Source organism: Myxocyprinus asiaticus, chromosome 18 (genome assembly GCF_019703515.2).
Source record: "Myxocyprinus asiaticus isolate MX2 ecotype Aquarium Trade chromosome 18, UBuf_Myxa_2, whole genome shotgun sequence".
Lineage (NCBI taxonomy): Eukaryota > Metazoa > Chordata > Actinopteri > Cypriniformes > Catostomidae > Myxocyprinus > Myxocyprinus asiaticus.
The window spans coordinates 5360709-5384024 of record NC_059361.1 but is presented as its reverse complement, the minus strand read 5'-3'; the positions used below and the strand labels follow the sequence as shown (position 1 = coordinate 5384024).

General features: G+C 37.8%; 1 protein-coding gene across 1 annotated transcript in view; it reads left to right on the top strand.

Annotated features, from left to right (window-relative positions):
* The first annotated feature begins 2333 nt into the window (after positions 1–2333).
* The window catches only part of LOC127456449 (zinc finger homeobox protein 3-like), a 37762-nt gene continuing 16779 nt past the window's right edge, over positions 2334–23316 (top strand). Inside the window, 3 exon segments of the mRNA XM_051724954.1 lie at positions 2334–2394; positions 16133–18862; positions 20151–20376. Coding sequence (XP_051580914.1) covers positions 16148–18862; positions 20151–20376 — 2941 coding nt within the window. The 5' untranslated portion in view covers positions 2334–2394; positions 16133–16147.

Sequence of the window (23316 nt, the reverse complement as noted above, 5' to 3'; positions counted from 1 at the left end):
GACAAAAGACACAAGTAGAGTGAAAAACACTTCAACACTCACTCCTTTCGTGTAGAAGTTTTAATGGAAACATTTTATTTCCTGCTCGTGCACAGATGAAATGTTTTAACATATGCCATGTGCTACTGGTAAAATATTGATGCAATTATTACTGAGATGTTGTGTTGTATACGCCATGCTCCGTTTGCTCGACCTTAAAGATTTTGAGTTTATGTTTTTCACAGCTTAGGCTCTAGAAGTTGCTATTTCTTTAAAATATGTTGTGCAGGCATTTGGAAAACACTGTAAATGATATATTTTTGCACTATGTAACGCACCCTTAGTTACAAGCAATCCATAGTTGCTTTTTGGTCATTTTTGCACCCTTATTTATGTAACAACAACAATAATGTTAAGCCCAATAATAATAATAACATTATCGAAAATACATTTGACATTAGTTTAGGTTCAGTAGATAAAGGTTTATAGTGGCAACGCTTTGAGACGGTGAGAGTACACAATAAAAACAACAGATTAAAAGCTATTATTACATTTATAGAATTTAAACATACTTTTCTGTATTTTTTTAAACATCTTAAAATAAGGACGACTGCGCACTGCTCTGAATAAACCTCTTTAACATGATACTCAGGAATAATCGTTAAAAGTTTACACATTCCACATTTAATGCATTTATTAGGTTATATCCAATGTTTGTGTACACACTCGAAAAAGTACACTGTGAACCCCACTGCTCAAAGTAATTAATTGTAATGAGCAGGGAAAAATGAAATCATTTAAATCAGATCAAATATATGATGAGTATTCTGAGTATTTAGAACTTTCTCTTTCTTTTGAATTCACGAAACTGACACCTTTTAAGTAACCTGAACTCTTTTATTGTTTTGAGTTTTATGTACTATTTGTTTGTTTAGTAAACTCAAATTGGGCAGGGGATTTCTTGTTCCCAGCATGCTTTGCATGGGACTCGATAGGGAAAGTAAATGTTAAAATTAAGTGTTATTTTATGTGTTTTTGCAACATGAATGCAAAGGGGGAAACGTGTTAGTGATTAATGTTTTGTTATTTTGCCATTTAAAAGAGTTTCTGTTATTATGGGTATAATGGGTTACCATTACGGTGAAGAGTGGCGCTTGAGGTTAGGTTGAGGACTGATCCCGGATCTGTATCTTAATTTCGGTTTTATCCATAGTTAAGTAAGTCACTATCAGACTGGACTTGATGGAGATACCTGATTCGTGTTAAAAAAATTTTTTAATAATAATACAAATAATTGGTGGTTTACTCAAAATTTTAAGTGACCAGCTATTGAAATGTATGAGTTAGCTTGCTACATTTTTCAAGTTAAGAGCAATTAGCATGCATAAGTTGTACAAAATCAAAACCTGACAGTTCCACTTACATAAATTTGGAATTTATTAACTTAAAAAATTGGATATAACTGATCACCGCAATTTTTTGAGTTCTGCTAACTTATTCGGGTTTACAGTGTATTAATATATAAATATATAAAAATATATATATATATATATATATATATATATATATATATATATATATATATATATAAATGATTAAATATTTAAAAAATATTATTTTATAAAAGATTTATTAAAAAATATTTTATACAAATATTTTAAAACGTTACATTTATATCCAACATACAACGAATGAATCGATATTTTATTTAAAAGAGAAAAGTGCTTCTTACAGTAGTGATTCAAACTATTCATGATCTCCACTGTAACCTGATTTTTGTATTTATGAATATGATTTTAGGATTATTAGATTATTAGAATTATTATTCATTTTACAATGGGGTATCTTGTAGACATACAATGATTTTGGCATTGGTGTCTTCATCAAATAAATATAAAATATTCTATAAATGTTTTTTTTATTTTTTTTATAAACTAGCATTACATCACACTGAAACTGTATCCTCTTTATTTAGGTTGTTTATGTGCAAATGCACAATAGTCTAATTCCATCACTTTCCACCCCTCTATCTCCCCTCCCTTCATCTCCCTCCTCCTCCTCTCCCATCGTGGAATCTTATTGATCCAGGAGGAGCTAATTATCTCTTCTCCTCGTGACTGTGTAATCAGCACATGCGCAGTCTGTTAATTCCAGCCATTTTTTTGCAGGAAAGTAATTAGCAGGAATAAAGAGCGGACTGATTCTTTTTCACTCTCTCCTCCCTCGAACCGAGCTACGGCACGTCCGCCGTCTCTGTTACAACCGAAAACCCTTTGTAAATGCTTTAAGAAACAGTCAAACAGACTACCTCCTTTAACTTCACCACCACGATGCATAACGCGATGTGAACGCATGCATCTGTGCGAATGGGATCTATAAGCGTGTTTACTGGAATACAAAGCGACGCGTCCAAATGTAAGTTTGTATCTGATGACTGTTCCTTGCATGCATGGTGTAGCCTATTCGCTGCCTACATTTTACGTTTCATAGTGTGTTTACATAAACACAGCGTAATATTCAACGAACTACATAATGCATGCTTATTTTATAGACCCGTTTGTTTTTTTCATTGTTATTACTAATTAATTACATTGTCATGACATGGGTATAACACAGTAACTAAAGTAAAGTGTATAATTTGTACTTTCTTTGATGTCACTGGCTTTGCGGAGTTCTGATTGAAGTTAGAAAAGCTCTTCTGACGTTCTCCTACCTGTTTTCACCAAGAGTTGTCGCCCTCTTGTCTAAAAAGATAGTAAAATGAAGAAAAGCACAAAGAACGTGTCCGTAGAATGCATGCTTTTGGTTTGACCAGTGCTGTTGTTGTTGTGCATGTCAACACTGGTGCATTACGCGACGTTCAAACGCATCAGGCTTCCGATATTCCCGAATGCATCAGTATTGAAATGCACTACTACGGGAGGCGCCCGTTAATACCCGTGCAACGTTACAAAGTATCCGACCGCTGGTGCCACTGAAACCTCTCTGCGTCTTCTGCGTCGCGTCACCACAGTTGTGCGTGGTGCGTTTTTATTTTTATAAACTTAGCCTATGTGGTCAACAGGATGCCACTTTTTGTATTTGCGTCTTGGAATAGTGGAGAGTTGTAGATGACGTGATTGTTAGACTGTTAAAAATAAATGTGTTAAAGAATTGAGGTGGTCCTAATGTGCTGGGTATGTTTGGTGAAGCCTGTTTGGATTTATTATGTGTGTGTATGTGTGAGTTTGGGTGTGTGTGGGCACAATATATACTTGTAATTACTGCACCATATATATATATATATATATATATATATATATATATATATATATATATATATATATATATATATATATATATATAAATTGTAAAAATGCAAAAAATATTTAGGGGGCTTAGTATGTATAGTAATTACAAGTAGAAGTGTGTGGTTTGTCTCCCTCATAGATAAACATACTATGTGTGTGAGTGTGATATTTGCTATTTTTGGGGGACAAATTTGTACCCAGAAGTGAGCTGAATTGGACAAAACCACCTTTTGGGTACATTTTTGGGATTTCCTCATTTGGAAAACATTAATTAAATAATGATTTAATGCATTAAGTTTTCTGTTAGTGTTATTCTAATGTTATTATTATTATTAGCTTTTTATAAAAACAATAGAAGTCTATGGTGTGTGTGTGTGTGTGTGTGTGTGTGTGTGTGTGTGTGTGTGTGTGGATGCGCTTGCGTGTATCTGTGTATTTGGGCATTGTTTCTGTCCTTTTGTTTTCCCTTTTGTGACTCATTTAGTCACTCTATTACAAATATTTTTGATATAATTAAATTGTTATTTAATATAAAGTAGTTTTAGTAGACAACTCACACTTATGCCCATAAAAAACATGGTTAAATTGTAACCATGATTCTTTTCTTTTTTTTCAGTTTTGTTAAAGCAGTCAGGTTCTTAAGCTCATTTAATGCCAGAACGATCAACTTTATATATAAAATACCTATAACTTTTCTAGGCATAATTTCAGTATCTGTCCTTGGTAAATAGTGCTTTTGCTAGAGTAACCTGCACCACTGTGAGAAAATAAACACTGCGCTTGTTGAGCAGTATAAGCAAGCACTGGCCTTTTCTTTTTAGAAAGCTCACACACACACACAAACCGGAGATGTGTGGGGTGAAAGAGGGTTGGCTCACAGGTCAGAGTTCATGGAGTTAGGGAAAAGGGTGAAATGAAGAAGATGGGATAAAAGGACACAGCAAGAGAGAAGAGAGAACTTGACTCCGCAGGGTAGTGGTGTCAAGCAATTGTGGATGTTTTTTAATGAAAAGTTTGATACTTGAGTTATTTCCAAAATTTGGTGGCTGTACAACATCTAAATATATGTTAGAGATGTTGCTTTTCATCATTCATGTATAATGAGAATAACAATAAAATAAAATGTAGTCCCATTTTATGGTGTGTATGTAAATATTTTTGTTTAACTGATAGATTAGTGCTCCCCAACCTCGCAATTTTCTTTAAAGATTGTGTAGGCCATGTCTGGAAAAAAGGTGTTGTAACATCTGAATATTAAATGGTGTGCAGTCATTTGTGTGTCTGTGTGTGCACACTTTGCCTTCAGGGTTTGACTTTCTCTGTTTATCATAATAATAGCTGGGGTTGTGCAGAAGCACACCGGCCGAAAAGTCACCAATGCTTTTCTACACACACACACACACACACACACACACACACACACACACACACACACACACACACACACACACACACACACATGCTTGCTGAGAGAACAATACATGGGGGCCCAGCCTGTCAGTTCAAATTCTGCTTCCATCCACACCTTCCATCCACACCGTGTGTGTTTGTGTGTGTGTGTACGGGAGAAAAGACCTCCATGCTGCCGTCAACTCTCGCCAGAGTTCACTGCAAATATTGAACTATATTACACTGTCTGCCCCAGCTCAGGCAGAAAGAGGTGTGTTGTTTGCTTTGGCTGTTGAATACATATTGAAGGCATAGTTTATAAAAGGTGCATAAACCGCAGTCTTGCAAAGGTCAGTGTGATTGTTGAACACCTTTTCTTGGAAATGGACTAGAAATGGAGAGAGTGTAGCGAGCTTGAGCGATTTTCCAGAGTGCTTTCCATTATTGCTGAAATCTTTTTCAGTAGTGAATGGTACCATATACTATTAGCTATTAACTATTTTTCTTTTATTTATGAAATTAATGGATGGAATTCATTGAGAGAAAAGAGGGGTAGAGTTTGGCCTCTTTGCACACTTCCTTAAATGCTATTGTTATGTTATTAACTTTTTGAGGAATTGCACTTCCACTGTCAATTTTAAGGCTGATCTGTGTGATTTTGTCTGATGTTAAAGTGTCAGCCTGATCTCATGAAATTTTGACAATGGCAACATTTTTGCAAACCAAAATTACGTGCTTCATTACACGTTTGGCTGCAGTTTCCCCAACCCGATCTCATGAAAATTCATAAATTTTTTACAAGTTGATGATTTCAGATGATTTTATATGATTTTGTTCGTATGAATTCATACAATTTCATCACGTGCAAATATCCAGATGTGTTATGCGGAAGTAAGCGTGAGTTCTGCGCTCAAGGTGCCGAGGACATGCTTATTAATATTATGCCCTTACCCAAACCCCTTATCTAAACCTAACCGATCAGTAGAGTGTGTAAACATAATAGGAAGCTGTTGTGTGTGACAGAAGCAATTGTCACGTATTAGATGAAAGCGATGTCCAGAAATATCACTGGCTGTAGTGAAAGTCGTACGAATTCATACGAATTAGCCAAATTTAGAAAAGTTGTTCGAATCCTAATGATTTCGTTGTGAGGGTGTGTTGGTTTCCCAGTGAAATGGCCAGCGGGGGGCTCCAAAAGAGGGTGAAATGATGTTGTAATCAGACGAGGCTTTTAGGTGAATATTAGATGTTGGGCTGAAACAATTAGTCAATGTTATCGACAACGTCGACAATAAAAATGGTCTAATAGTCGTTTGATCTCATTTAACGTAACATGAGATCACATTAAACTCTAATGATGATGTGCGAGAGCAGCACTGCAGTTCACGCCTGAATGAGGAGAGGAAGAATTACACAGCTCACAGTCCAGATGCTCTCTAAACTTTCACAGCTTCAGGTGATGTAGATCGCAAAGTATGAGGGAATTATAATGCAAAAATACAAAATAAGTAAATACAGAAGCACTCTCGTTGTGGAATAAAGAGCTGGAGCTCTTTAAAGGAAACACCTTAAATGCAATTATATTTAATGCGTTATAGCTTTATTAAAGTTCAAATAATACAGAAACAGATCATGTAAATAACTACAAACTCCGAAACTGGCATTTCTCTGTGTGGTCAGCACCTCTTCTGTGAGTTGAATGAATGTCCTGATCTAAGGGGGAGAGATTGAAACGGCACCCGGCTGATGCACACTCATGCTCATCCCTTGAGCACGCACTTAAAGCAGCTAGATTATAACGTGATGGCTCACGACTTAATGAATCATAATATGTATGCCACTGTGCATTTCTTATCGCAGCTTTATTAATAAGAGACAGTTTGTTTTTTTGTGAGTTAAAGATGGATTGAAGTGAACAGAAAGGTGAGAGAGGGTAGTCTTTGCCCCATTATACACTGCAACAAAATACATTTTTGATTTGTTTTTATTTTGGCTTGTTTTCCAATATAAATATCTAAAACTCCTTTAAAACAACGTACATTTACTTTAGCAGCTGTACTGCAGAAAAAAAATTGTTATCTGAGAATGTTGAATATAATATAAAAAATACAAATATTTTAAAATATCTAAAAATCCTTTAAAAAAGGATGCATTCACATGAGAAGCAGCATATAAGATATTTAGACTTGCTTTTAGAGAATAGATCTTGAATATAAGTATATTTTGTCTTCACTGCTCTCGCAGAAATATAACCAAGTGAAAAATACACTTATATACAAAATACACTTATATTTAAGACACATTCTCTTAAAGCATGTCTAAATATCTCATATGTTGCTTCTCAAGTAAATGTATCATGTTTTAAGGATTTTTAGACCATTTTAAATGGAAAACAAGACAAAAACACTTGATTACAATAGGATGTTTTGTAGTGAATTTCTTTACTGAATTAACTTAATAAACTTAAAGTATTTTTTCCCTTTAATTCAGTGAATGTCATTTAGAGGTATTTTTAAAAGATGATTTTGTTTTTATTGTTAGTAAGCGTGTTTAATACAAATTTTTAAGTCAAGGCACAAGCTGAATAATCGGTTAAGAGCTAATGATTAATCGTTGCAATAGTCGAATAATCGTTCTAATAATTGTTAGATTAATCGATTATCAAAATAATCGTTAGTTGCAGCCCTAATTAGATGGAGGTTTTAATGAGTAAATCGTACCTCCCCAACCTAAAACTTTAACCTAAACCTTAACCATAGTGTCCTAAAAGATAAATGAGTGGTGAACAGAACAGACATCCTTAACCTACGCCTAAACGATAATGTCCTAATCACGTAATTTCGGATCACTTCTCTGTCACTCCTAGCATCCTTGGTTGGGCTCGAGGCTCGGTCTCCGAGTCCAAGTCCAGCAATCTATCAGGTGAGCTACCGTGGAAGCTAATCACGTTGGAATAAGTGCATAAATGAAGATGGGTCTGTAATGCAAGCAATAAAATTGATAGTTTTTCAAAGGATGCGTTATAGTAAAAGTGTTTTGATATTATAACATAGCAGTGTGAGCGAAAAATAAGTGTTAATAAAGTCATAATCAGCCATTGTAGTCGTGATTTGTGTGAAAGTGAATTAAATGCACAGTTGTTGTAGCACCTATAGAGTGTGGTCACACGACCCCATTCACTCCCATTCAAACGCATCCGAATGCAGCAGACCGGAAACGCAACCTCGTGTGAAGAAATTTCGTACTACGCTGCGTACCAAAGTTCAAGCTTGGTGAACTCTGAACCATGAATTCAAACGACGAGAGGATGCCTGACTAATAGAAGATCGAAACGTCACCCGCTGACCATTTGTCTCAATACAAAGAATACATATTTTAAAGCTGAGTGTTTTATTGTTGCAGGAAAGATAATATATTTGAAAAATTTTAATATAATGTTATTTGTTATTTGTGATGCATTATTTACTTACACCAGACGTCCTACCACCTGACATCCTATCCTAGTCCGTTGCATGTACAAAAAAAATGTGCGTGCTCAAAGCCTAGTGTGACCGCTCCTTAATATGTGGGAGTTGATAATGTCAAGCAGTGACAGCAGTTTCCTGCAGACTTAAACTATTTTAAATATTTTTCTAATTTTATATGCACACTGTTTTATGACCTCATATTAACTGAGAGACTAAATGGAATGTTTGTACTTTAAAAAAATTATTTGTCACACTGTGGGACTATTTTAGTGGACTGCTAAAAGGTGATTACAAATGGTGAAAAGCGCCAAAAATATAAATTTTCCTTCACCAGTTTTTTAGTTAGTAATTATCCTTCAATGGTATGTCTTGTTATATAAGTTTGTGAAGTCTTAGCTTACATAAAGCACAGTTTATTAATGATTAAAACAATAATTTTAAGATTTTTCTATATTGTATCCAACCAGCCAGTTCTGCGTTTTACTAATCTATTTTGGATTTTGATCTGGATTATGGATTATAATTTTAAAGTGTTAAAAGGAGTTCTTGCACAATTATTTTCTCTTCCATTTACTTCTCATTTCACAGTGCATATACTTGTGTAATGAAAACAGAATATTTACATGAACAATCCTTGCAGATAAAAGCTTAAGTGTACAGTGCCAGATTACATTTGTGATAAAGTCAATGTGTAACAGCATTCACAAGTCATTTTGCTTCCATAATGTGACATATTTCAGGCGGGACATGATTTTATCCATCATGAACTGATTGGATGTTGAAAAGTGGTCTCTTTGTGACAGGTGTTTGAATCATGGCCTGTGAGACAATGAACATGTTCATTTTGATTTAATGTTGACTTTAACAAGGGGCTAAAATTGACAGTGTGTGTGTGTGTGTGTTTTGAAGTATTTCAAATGCATTTTCAGAGGCATAAGATCAAGTAAAATGAGTAAGAACTCCTTCAGTGTAGCATTGATGCTGGATCTTGCTGTAGCTTAAATCAATACATTTACATCACGCTCAGACTTTCATACTAGAAACCGAAAAGTGTGTGAGAGTACTGTAACTATTGTAAGCATGCTGACCTCATGTTGTGACAGAATGTACAATATCAGTGTCCGTGTGTGGAATATTGTGGGGCATATGTAAACAAATGTAGATTTTTACAGAATCATTTTAATACACGGTTAACTTCGAAGGTGGCAGCTGTCACAACACTGTAATTGCCCTTTCATAATGTCCACATTACCTTTTGACCTTTGACCCTACATTTTTGTGTGCCACTTCCTTTTTTGGATGTCATACAGAAAGCGCATGAGCACTGTTATCATGTTTTGTTCTTTGCTGGTTTACTAACCCTAGACACATTTTAAGACCTTTGTTTTCTAAGAAAGTTGCTTTAAACAGATCTTAATTTTCTAAGAAAATGATTCTAAATTATACAAATCGTAAACTCGCCCCCACCACTCTCATCCACTCTTTCTTTCTTTCTCTCCATCTTCTCTCTCTCTCTCTCTCTCTCTCTCTTCCTTTTGAAGTTTCGCTCTTGAATGGCCTAGTGTCTCTAATGGAAATGGGGCATTAAATCAAAGATCAAAGACAAGCACACAGCAGAGAGGACAGCTGTCTAAATACAGTTGGAGTAAATGTGTATGTGTTTGCGTGACTGCGAGAGAGAGAGAGAGAGAGAGAGAGAGAGAGAGGGTGTGGGGTTTGCTAGTTTAAGTTTGGTTTGATTCGATACTGTCAGTTTACTGCTCAACCCTTGTAACAACCCATGTTTTCATTGAAGTGTGTTCATGCATTCATGCGTATTTTAAATGCTTTTTGTTTAAAGGATAAAAGTGAAGCAAAACATTTTAAAGACCCCATGAAATCAAACTGGGAGTTTTGAGGCTTTTTGTCCATGTCTGTTAGCTTTGAGGTCATATATTTGCTAGTGTATTTCTAAAAGTTTCCAAAATTAATTTTAGATGTTGTCTTGGGTACATTTTGTAGTTGACATGTAAAGCATGTTGTTTCATAAGGGCTAGTTGTGCTGTACTGTCTTATGTGTGCAATAGTATATTTTCTATGATAGTTTTAAACAGGAAGCTGAGATCCTGAATCAGCATTCTGTATAATGTGAATGTGAAATTACTCTCTCCAACACAACAACATTGCTTGAAAAGCTATATGAAATCTCGCCACAGTCTATATGTATATGCATGAAACCACATTTTTGTACTGTTTAAAGTCAATATGAAATCAAAATTGACTTCACTCTGACATTAAAGGCATAATTCACCCCAAACTGCTATCATCAAAAACGTTTTCTGTCGTCATTTACTTCTGTGGACACTAAGGGAGACACCATTCACTTTCTCTGCACTTTCAACTTTTTACTTAAAATTAAAGTGTAAAATGGTAACCGAGGCTGTCAGTCCCTAACATTCTGCCTGACATCTCTTTTTGTGTTCCATGGTCGAAAAATACCAGGGTTTGGAACAAAGTGAGGGTGAATAAATGATGACAGAATTCAAATTTTTGGGTGAACTATTCCTTTAACTCAAAGTTACCAATACAGTCAAGGCAGCATTCCTGCTGTGGCAGATGTTAGGAAATTGTTTCCATAAAAGACCTCAATTTAGTGCTGTGAAAATATTAGGGCTGTCGATTTAATACATTAATTCAGTGCGATTAATTATATAAAAAAATAACACGTTAAAAAAATGTACGCAACTAATCATGTCCTCGGACCGTAATAAGGAATATTCCCTCTGTATGAGCAATTCAAGGATGGAGGAACACCTGTTTTCTCCAGGGGGCAGTAAGTGAAACTCGCTGTATAGGCAACACACAGCTTATACAGACAGAGAACAAACCACACTCACCAAGAGCAGACAACACAACATGAAAATACGTTCTTGCGTACAAACACAGCTTGATGGAGCACAAATCTGAAGGCAGGGATCTCAAGATGTGTTTTTCTAAGTTTCAAACTTTGTTTAACTTGACACTGCAACCTAAAAACGGTATGTTTTTTTTTTTCCTCCCCTTTTTTCCCTAATTTGGAATGCCCAATTCCCAATGCGCTCTAAGTCCTCGTGGTGGCATAGTGACTCTCCTCAATCCGGGTGGCTGAGGATGAATCTCAGTTGCCTCCAGGTCTGAGATCATCAATCCGCGCATCTTATCACGTGGCTTGTTGAGAGCGTTACCGTGGAGACATAGCACATGTGGAGGCTTCACGCTATTCTCCACGGCATCCGTGCTCAACTCACCACGCACCCCACCGAGAGCGAGAACCACACGTTATAGCGACCACGAGGAGGTTACCCCATGTGACTCTACCCTCCCTAGCAACTGGGCCAATTTGGTTGCTTAGGAGACCTGGCTGGAGTCACTCAGCACGCCCTGGGATTCGAACTCACGACTCCAGGGGTGGTAGTCAGTGTATTTACTCGCTGAGCTACCCAGGCCCCTAAAAAGGTATGTTTATGACACAACGCAACCGAGACACTCCAAAAGCGTCTATCTGGTGCAGGTGTACATTGACACATCCTTAGACAAGCCCTTGTAATAAATCTCATACTGATTGACAAATTCAGTTGCAAATTGGATTGCTGTGAACTGTAAGCCACTGACAGACTTATGTTCAATAATATGGAAATAAACAATATATTGCATTCTAAAGCTTCTTTTTCTATTGTCTTTTTTAAAGCTTCACTTGTGTGCCAAAATAATGTAATAAATTTTAATTATCTGTATTATTATTTTTTATTATTTACTGTATATATATATAGATCGATAGATACAGTATATAATAAAAAATAATAATAATACAGATAATATATATATATACACTACCGGTCAAAAGTTTTGAAACACTTGACTGAAATGTTTCTCATGATCTTAAAAATCTTTTGATCTGAAGGCATTTGATTAAATGTTTGAAATGAGTTTTGTAGGCAAAAATATAATTGTGCCACCATATTAATTTATTTCAAAATGTAATGTAATTTAAAAAAAAGAGTTTTTGAAATTGATGACTTGGACCAAATAATAAAGAAAAGCAGCCAATAAGTGCCCAACATAGATGAGAACTCCTTCAATACTGTTTAAAAAGCATCTCAGGGTGATACCTCAAGAAGTTGGTTGAGAAAATGTCAAGAGTTCATGTCTGCAAATTCTAGGCAAAAGGGTGACTACTTTGAAGATGCTCAAATATAACACAGTTTTAATTTAATTTGGATTTTGTTTAATCACAACATAATTCCCATAGTTCCATTTATGTTATTCCATAGTTTTGATGACTCTACTATTATTCTAAAATGTGAAAAAAATCATAATAAAGAATGAGTAAGTGTTTAAAAACTTTTGACCGGTAGTGTGTGTGTGTGTGTGTGTATATATATATATATATATATATATATATATATATATATATATATATATATATATATATAAACACACTGGAATAATGTACAAATGTAGCTGTTTCAGAAGGAAATTGGTACTTTAATTCACCAAAGTGGCATTCAACTGATCACAAAGTATAGTCAGGACATTACTGATGTAAAAAACAGCACCATCACTATTTGACAAAAAGGCTAAATTGCTGCCAAATGCTAAATTGCTAATTTGGAACTTGAAAATCACTTGCCATTATATCAAACACAGTTGAAAGCTATTTGGTTTGTTAAATGAAGCTTAACATTGTTTTTGTGTTTGTTTTTGAGTTGTCACAGTATGCAATAGACTGCCATGTCTTAAGGTCAATATTAGGTCACAAATGGCAAAAAAGAAACAGCTTTCTCTAGAAACTCGTCAGTCAGTCAATGTTTTGAGGAATGAAGGCTATACAATGCTTGAAATTGCCAAAAAACTGAATATTTCATACAAAGGTGTACACTACAGTCTTCAAAGACAAAGGACAACTGGCTCTAACAAGGACAGAAAGAGATGTGGAAGGCCAGATGTACAACTAAACAAGAGGATAAGTACATCAGAGTCTCTAGTTTGAGAAATAGATGCCTCACATGTCCTCAGCTGACAGCTTCATTGAATTCTACCCGCTCAACACCAGTTTCATGTACAACAGTAAAGAGAAGACTCAGGGGTGCAGGCCTTATGGGAAGAAATGCAAAGAAAAAGCCACTTTTGAAACAGAAAAACAAAAAGAAAAGGTTAGAGTGGGCAAAGAAACACAGACATTGGACAACAGATAATTGGAAAAGAGTGTTATGGATCTTAACCCCATTGAGCTTTTGTGGGATCAGCTCGACTGTAAGGTGCGTGAGAAGTGCCCGACAAGACAGACACATCTATGACAAGTGCTACAGGAAGCGGGGGGTGAAATGTTACCTGAGCATCTAGACAAACTGACAGCTAGAATGCGAAGGATCTGCAAAGCTGTCATTGCTGCACGTGGAGGATTTTTTGATGAGAACTCTTTGAAGTAGTTTAATTTCTCACGTTATTAATGTCCTGACTATACATTGTGCTCAGCTGAATGCTACTGATTGATATTGGTGAATAAACGTACCAAATTCTTTCCATAAGAGCAAAATCTGTACATTATTCCTGTACATCATATATAACTTTTGGCTGCCCGTGTATATATATATATATATAATTTATAATTATTTAAATATAACTATTTATAATTATTTATTCATTATATGTTGAATTATTGTTATTTGAGGGGATTTCTCAGCAAATATTTATGTATGCGATTAATTGCGATTAATTCAATTAATTAATTGGTATACCATGTAATTAATTCAATAAAAAATTTTAATCGATTGACAGCCCTAGAAAATATTTTCAAAAGATATCGAGAGTTGTAATGTAAATACTGTTATCTTTTCTCATTAGTTAACATGGTTAGTGTAAGGGTTACAGCTAGTGTTGTTAGCGTTAGGGTTAGCTAATTTTAGGGTTAGTGTTATTTTGTCTAGTTCTTAGCCTACATCTTGGTTCTAATCCACACACACACACTCAGTAATTGGTTTAAGATGTGTCTTGATTCCAGCTTTGTGCCGCCTATCAGGTATCCCAGAGAGATGGGTAATTAACCTGGCTGCTAATGAGATACATCACTAATTACACCACACACACACGCATGCACACACTTAAACATCGCAAATAAGACTGGATGTTCATCGAACTGTACAGAAAGTCTAGTTTGTGTCAGCATGATGGTTTGTTTATGATTGTGTATCTTGAATATAATATTCCAAACATATAAGCATTTGTGGTCATTTGAAAACCCCTGAATTATATGACAAGTGCAGTTTTATTATCTGTGCTGACGTATTTCCGATTGAAACTGGAATTTGGGGGTGGGAAATAGCGAATGACTTGCCAATAGGCTTCAGTAACATCACTGCCATGAACCATGATTTACTACTTGCTAGTTAAAAACATGTGGTATTAGGGGAAGGACATTCTCGAAAGTATTTGATTCGCAAAAAGTTTGTTAAGTGCAGTCTGAATAATCAATATTTTTTCTTAGTTTTCCCACAAAAGAAAGACTGTAGCCTATATTTTAAATATATCTGCTAAAAGTTGATTTTGTCAATGTTAACACGTACACTAGCATAGCATATAGATGACTTCAAAACTAATACTTATGGACTAAAGGCCACAAAACTCCAATTTTGTTGTTATGAAGTCTCATGCATTTTGCTTAGTACCCTCAAAGCATGTTGTTCTTGGCCTCAGGACCCGTTTGAGCATAAATGAGTGAACACATCCCTTAGCCTGGTGTGCTAGCATCCTGATCTGGCTTCCAGTAAGATGCTAAGCATTCACGCCATTGATTTTCCCATTAGCACTTTAGCCTTCTCCAGTAGAGAGGATCAGAGGGAGCTCAATATAACAGCTTGAATCAGAGTTCAAGAATCTGCACTCTTTAAGCTAGAAATGGAGCAATTAGCCCCCCCAACTGCCATCCATAAACCCTATACCCCCCTCAGACAACTTCTGTTCACATGCTTGTTTTTACACTGTTTAAGTGGGTTAACTGTAGATAAACCCAGCAATGACTATACGCACATTTTAATTATTTAACTGTAGCCACGGTGTAACCACAAGGCAGATGTGAGTTGCAACATCTTATATTTGCATTTGTAAAATGTGTATGTACATGCTGGCTATCAGAGGTATGCTGAAAGTATCTTATAAAAACACGTGCCTGTACAAAAGCAAACGCTTTTTTACTTGACATTAATGCAAATGTGCAGTTATTGTATGCACCTAATAGAATCTGAACCCTGTTGTGAAAGGCTTCTTTAATATAATTCAATTCAATTCACTTCAGCTGCTTTACTGATCAAGGCCTGTGGGGGCCATGTCTCTTGAGAAACCTGTGACTAGAGTCAATAGGGAACTTATTCCGGAGGCTCTGTCACAGTGCAATCCCCCGTAGACACGGCCCTATGTTCTGCTCAGTTGCCTAAAGGGAAATACATGCAGATGGAGGGGGATGGGGGAGGCAGAGACAGACAGAGACATTTAATTGAGCAGATCTTGGTGATATTTAATCAAACTACCCAATGATCACTCTTAAGACTTTATAGATATTACAGTTAAAAAATGTTTTTTGTTAATGCATGATTTCCTGTAAAGCTGCTTTGAAACGATGTGTGCTGTGAAAAGCACTATACAAATAAAAATGACTTGACTTAATTCCTGGAATTGTTTCTCATGTAAAATTCAGCTCTAGGTAATACAGCTTGGCAAAGAGCTATTGATCACAGTCTAGACCTCTCTGCTTTTCTTTGTCCCCTGCATCGCTTCTCTCTGAACATGGACAGTAATGTTTGCTATGTTGCTAAAATTGAAAGTGCCATGTGTTTCTGTTTTTCACAGGATAAAGTGTTTAAAGACTTTTACTCTACGCTGATACAAAAACACTTTATGTGTAGTGCGTTAAAAGTATTTTGAAAATCGAAATGTATTTTGTAAAGTGGTTTTCATTGACTATTTTCCCTCTTCTCCCTCTCGTTCTTTTTCTAGGCCAGGGTGGGATGAATGTTCTCAGTAGATCAGAGGATGGAGTGTTGTGACTCTGTCTCCAATGATGGAGCCTCTGGCCCCCACACACAACAGCCTCCTGGGCAGTGCAGACCACTGGCCCCCAGTCCACTCCTACTGGCCAAAGATCAAGCCATTTATCGGAGCACAGTAACTCTGTCCAAACAGGGTGGACTAGTGGGGCGAACTGAGGAGGAGGGACTAGAAGAGAGGTGTGAAGACAGAAATAGGGAAAAACAGGTCAATGAATGTTCTACCAGAGAGATGTTCAAAGATGAAGATGAGAGAAAGGCGAAAGAGGATGAAGGTGAGGAGCAGCCTATTGGAGAGATCTTGTACCTGCATGATGGCTCTGCCTACATTACGGAGAGAGAGAGTCAGCTTACGCAAAGTGTTCCCTCCTCTTCGTTAGGTGCCCCATCTTCTGTCATAAGCACCTGTTACATTTCCTCTTCTCGAAGCCCTGCACCACAGGTTTTTCGTGTCTTCCACTTGCATCCTTTTGACAACAGCGATACTCTAGCTCTGGTGACCCACCAATCCAAAGATAGTGCTCCTGATGTGGCAGGTTTGTCAGAGACAGGGGTGACATGGTCCGGTCTAACCAAACCCATCCTGATGTGCTTTCTGTGTCGGCTGTTGTTCGGCCGTTCACACATGTTTAGGGCTCATGCTTCACAGAAACACAACATCAATTTCAGCGATGAAGAACAGCATCTGCTCTCGTTTGAACACACCTCTGCCATACTGCAGCCTGCCAGCCCAGGAGGCCTCCCGGTCCTCTGTTTCCTAGAACCAAAAAGGAATTGTGAGTCTGTGGTACCTCTTCACCTGGCACCACCAACCTCTGGGAACAGCACAGAGGACACCGCAAGACAGAAAGAGAACGAAGAGGCTCAGACCTCTAAGCCAGTACTCCCTCTCCTGCCCTCTCCATCCAGAACTTCCCCTGCTACCTCAGTACCAAGCCCTGCCAAAGACCCCTCAACCTTGGGCAGAGAGGGAACACAGAGAGGCAAGGAGGACGAGAGATGGAAAGATGGAGAGAGGAGAATGTGTTCAGAGGAAGGTAGCACTGCGGACAACAGTGCACATACTATTAGCAGCAGTAGCAGACAGGAGCACAGTACTGAAGCTGCTCTGTCAAACCAAAGCATTTCCAAACCTCCAAACTCTGCAACAATAGCAACCAGCTTTATGAACAACACCAAAACCCTTACAGACTCTGAGTCAGAGTGTGGAACAAGCTTTAACTGCCACAATGAGCCTGCACCTGCTTCCCTTGTTGTGGTAAACCCACCCACTGTCACTTCTACAGAACAACTTGCCAAACAAGAGAGTGCCACAGCAGCAGAACCAAATGTCCAGTTAGAGAATGGTAGCACCATAGCAATGGAACCAACTTGCAGGTTGTCTGATGATGACAGGCCTGCTTTCACTCATTCCGACCTGCCCAATAATAATAGTGATTCCACATCCCATAGACTCAGTCCCACCCATGCCCAGACCAGTCAGTCTCTTCTCGAAGAAGGACATTCGGACACGGCCTCTAGAGGAAGGTTGGTAGTGGCCGGTGATGGAGGTTTTGTTGCTGTTGGAGATGATGTCCAAGGATCATCTTATACCTATGGCATTCAGGCCTCTATGGCACACACTAGAAACTCCTGCAAGACGTTAAAGTGTCCAAAATGCAACTGGCACTACAAGTACCAGCAAACTCTGGAGGCCCATATGAAGGAAAAGCACCCAGAGTCAGAGTCAGAACAGTGCCCATACTGTAGCAGCGGGCAGAGTCACCCACGCCTAGCAAGAGGCGAGACTTACTCCTGTGGATACAAGCCTTTCCGCTGCCAGGTGTGCCAGTATTCCACCACCACCAAGGGCAATCTGAGCATCCACATGCAGTCAGACAAGCACCTCAACAACATACAGAGCCTGCAGACGCAGTCACATTCTCACACCCCAGCAGCCCAGCCCAGTCCTTTATCTCATTCACATCCCACCATCACACACCCCACCCAGGCCAACTCCCCGTCTCCATCCAAGCTCCGGGGACGTGCGTCATGGCGGTGCGAAGTCTGCGACTACGAAACCAATGTGGCACGGAACCTACGCATTCACATGACCAGTGAGAAGCACACGCACAATGTGCTTCTGTTGCAGCAGAACCTGGCCCACATGCAACGGCAGCGCAAGCGCAACGCTACAGAGATTTACCGCCACTGCCAACCCCAGACCAACCTGTCTGACTCCAATGCTCTTTTTCCAAGCAGTGAGATCCTGCACGAGTCTTTGCAGAAACTGTTTGAATGCACTCTGTGTAGTCGCTTTTCCTGTGACACTCTAGAGGAGCTCAGTCAGCACCTGACCATGCAGCGCTCATTGCCCAATGCCTATTGGAGGAGCACTACTGGTGACACCCATCATTGTAGGCTTTGTCATTACGCCACGCCTCTGCGAGCCAACTTCCAGCTACACTGCCAGACAGACAAACATGTACAGCGCTACCAGATAGCCGCACACCTTCGAGAAGCCAGTAGTCGCCATGGAAATATCGAGGAGGAGGAAGAAGAGTGGCGTCTCAGGTGTGTTGCTGCAGGAAACCAGGTGCAGCTCAGGTGTAATGCATGTGACTATGAGGCGACCAGCATGGAGAAACTGAAACTACACACCATGAACTCCAGACACGAGACCAGTCTTAGACTATACAAGGTAAATCACACCATTCAAAATTATAAACCCCGGAATTGCATAAATCTTGATGAAACTGGATGTCACATATAAAATGAAGTCAAACTTTCCAAATCAGGTTTATTTTAGCTATATTATAATAGAGTCTGGGATCTGGCCTTCTTGGCAGTTAAATGCAAGGTGCCTTGGTCGAGTGCACTATCTGCATGGCCTGTGAGGCCTCTTTGGTAATTGAGATAAATTGTATGTTATTTTTTCCCTCATACTAATGTGGTCCATTAGCTCAGCACATCTCTAATCAGTTTAGATTTCTGTAAAACAAGTGGACTGGTGTTTCTCACTGAATTTGTGTTTATGCGTTCCTGTCTAAATGTGTGTAGTTTTTAGTATACTCTGTTTTTGTCTGCTCAGCTTTCACCATATCTCAAACAGAGGGAGGGATTTACTAGTGATATCCTTCTAAGGAGTTTATTTGAGCAAAGCATGTTTAGTAACATCTACATAGGTGTTTCTACAGTGTTGTATTGATCCTATATTGATCTAAATTGTGGTGTCCACATTAAAGGAAGCCACATGCTGATCATTTATGACTGGTCAATATATGCCTCCACTAATGTACTTAGGCATGTTATTTACTGGTATTGAAATGTGAGCTGGATGAAGAGAGTAGGAGTATATGTTTTTACTCATTGACTGATCCTCCTCGCCTCTCCCTTTCCTCAATTTCCTCTTCCTATGCTTCCTTTTGTTTTCCTCTTCTGTTCTCCTTCCGCGTTTCTTTTCTTCATTTCTTCCATTTTTTCCACTTCCTCTTATTGTTCCTTTCCTTCATTTTTCTCTTCCTTTGCTTCCTCTTTTTTCTTCTCCTTTTTCTTTTCCTTTCCTCTTCGGTTCTTCATCATCATTTTCCTCTTCTTTTATCTCCCTTTGCCTTTACCCTTCTGTTGGTCCTCTTCTTTTTCCTCTTAATTTTCCTTTCCACTTTTGTTTATGGTTCCTTTTCTTTCCTTTCCTTCATGTTTCTCCTCTGTCTTTCATGTTCAGTTCTTCCTCTTTCTTTTCTTACTTTTCATTTGTCATCCTACAGTATGTATTTCCTCTTCTGTTCATCCTCTTCATTTTCCTCTTCTTTTTCCTTTCCACTTCCTCTTGTTGTTCTTCTTTCTTTCCTTTCCTTTTCCTTTCCCTTTCCTTTCCTTCTCATTGCTATAATTATGTATGACCACAGTTTGTATAAAATATTCACCAGATTACATATAAAACACATACATGCATACTGACTAATGTTTTTCCTCACTTTCTCTTGCAGTATTTGCAGCAGCTGGATGGAGTGGAGTCTGAAGGTGTGTGGCTGCACTGCGTGCTGTGTGATTTCTCCACTCAGAACAGCCTTTCTTTAGTGCAGCACTCTCATTCATTAAGCCACCAGAGAGGGGAGGGGCTGCTCAGAATTCAGCGAATCCAGAAGGGTCTGCAGGACGAGGAGGAGCTCGGTGCCATCTTTACAATCCGAAAAAACCCTGCACAAGAAAATGGTATGAGGCACATGTGCTTGGTCACTTTTTAAATTTTAAATGGCTCTGTGTGTAGACAAGTTTGCATATGCAAAGCATTAAAAAAAATGTAAGTTTCAACTAACGTGAAATTTCAGAAAAAAATCACATCTGAGATTTTGCAGAGTGCAACACATGCACAGTTACATGCATGCTTTCAAAACAGGATATGTTCATGCCAGCTTTAGATGTTAGATGTGTGTGAGAGAAAGTGAGGATGATTCTTTAAAAACCCAAATCAAAGGACTAACAGTACCTTGTGTGTTGTGTTCAAGGCTTTATAACACATAACAGAACAACAGAAGGGGAGGGGCTGGCAGACACACAGAAAAATAGAAAGAATGGAGAAGGGAAGAGTGCAGATATTTGCACTGGGGTAATTGAGAAAAGCGGGTGGTAAAGGCAATTAGCATTTAGTTAAATCCGAGAATAAGCTCAACTAATGAGTTGAACAATAGCCCAACCTTGGCACCCAGTTTGTGTGTGTGTATATATATATATATATATATATATATATATATATATATATATATATATATATATATATATATATATATATACAGTTCTGCTCAAAAGTTTGCATACCCTTGGAGAATTGGTAATATATGTACCATTTTTAAAGAAAACATGAGTGAGCAGGCAAAACACATTTCTTTTATTTCTTATGGGATTCATATTCAACTGTAGGTTATAACAGAATGACACAATCATCAAACAAAACATGGCAACAAAGAAAAAAATGAAATGACCCCTGTTCAAAAGTCTGCATACCCTTAGTTCTTAATACTGTGTATTGCCCCCTTTAGCATCAATGACAGTGTGCAGTCTTTTGTAATAGTTGTCTATGAGGCCCCAAATTCTTGCAGGTGGTATAGCTGCCCATTCGTCTTGGCAAAATGCCTCCAGGTCATGCAAAGTCTTTGGTTGACTTGCATGAACCGCACGTTTGAGATCTCCCCAGAGTGGCTCGATGATATTAAGGTCAGGAGACTGTGGTGGCCACTCCAGAACCTTCACCTTTATCTGCTGTAACCACTGGAGGGTCAACTTGGCCTTGTGCTTAGGGTCATTGTCGTGCTGGAAAGTCCAAGAGCGTCTCATGTGCAGCTTTCATGCAGAAGAATGCAAATTGTCTGCCAGTATTTTCTGATAACATGCTGCATTCATCTTGCCATACATTTTCACAAGATTCCCCATGCCTTTAGAGCTCACACACCCCCAAAACATCAGTGAGCTGCCACCATGCTTCACAGTGGGGATGGTATTCTTTTCACTATAGGCCTTGTTGACCCCTCTCCAAACATAGCGCTTATGGTTGTGACCATAAAGCTCTATTTTGGTCTCGTCACTCCAAATTACAGTGTGCCAGAAGCTGTGAGGCGTGTCAAGGTGTTGTCGGGCATATTGTAAACGGGCTTTTTTGTGGCATTGGCGCAGTAAAGGCTTCTTTCTGGCAACTCGACCATGCAGCTCATTTTTGTTCAAGTATTGTCGTATTGTGCTCCTTGAAACAACCACACCGTCTTTCTCCTGAGGTTACCTGTGGGTTTTTCTTTGTATCCCGAACAATTCTTCTGGCAGTTGTGGCAGAAATCTTTCTTGGTCTACCTGACCTTGGCTTGGTATCAAGAGATCCCCGAATTTTCCACTTCTTAATAAGTGATTGAACAGTACTGACTGGTATTTTCAAGGCTTTGGATATCTTTTTATATCCTTTTCCATCTTTATAAAGTTCCATTACCTTATTACGCAGGTCTTTTGACAGTTCTTTTCTGCTCCCCATGGCTCAGTATCTAGCCTGCTCAGTGCATGTGAGAGCTAACAAACTCATTGACTATTTATACACAGACACTAATTGCCACAGGTGTGGGAAATTAACCTTTAATTGCCATTTAAATCTGTGTGAGTCACCTTGTGTGTCTGTAACAAGGCCAAACATTCAAGGGTATGTACACTTTTGATCAGGGCCATTTGGGTGATTTCTGTTATCATTATGATTTAAAAAGGAGCCAAACAACTATGCTATAATAAATGGCTTCATATGATCACTATCCTTAAATAAAAGACAGTTTTTTTGCATGATCAGTCATATTTTCAAAATCAATACCAAAATTTCACAATTTTTGCCTGGGTATGCAAACTTTTGAGCACAACTGTGTTGATATATATATATATCCAGTATATATGAAGGTTATATATTTGTGTGCGTGAAAATAATATAATATACATATATATGTATATATATATTATATTAATATACATTATATATATATATATAATGTTCTAGAGAAAGAGAAATAGAAAAGGAAAGAGAGTGAGAATGTGCTTTTTGTACAGAATGGTGGGAATTGATTTTGTTAATTGACTTGCCAATAATCTCGTTTGTAACATCTTCACTGGCCAGAAAGAGGCTAAACTAGAGGGTTAGCCAGTCAATGCAGCCAATAAAGGCGCCACCCACTAACTAGGCATGAGTTAATTAACATTCTTCAATTAACATTCTTCAATTTAAAAGGAAAAGACAGCAAAAATCACTTTGATACAGATTCTTTTTTAATAAATATGGAAAAATACGACAACAAAACAGTACAATACAATAATATTTTATGGAGTTCTAATAACATTCTTAATAATATGTTAATATGATTTTATGTTATTTAGTAATGATTCTAATTACTAAATAAATAATAAAAAATAATGTAGAAGACTATGTTAATAGTCTCATAATGCTATGTTGAAAATTCCTTATACCTTTTCATACACGCTCACACACTCACTAGATAATGTAAGTAATCAATGTGTCTTGTACAATCAATGTTGAAGTCTGTTAGTGAGAGTGAGTCGCTGTTTCAGTGTGAATTTGAACCTGTAGGAACATTGGATCAGTGCTTCTTCCGACCTGCTGGAGCGTCTCAGTTTGAA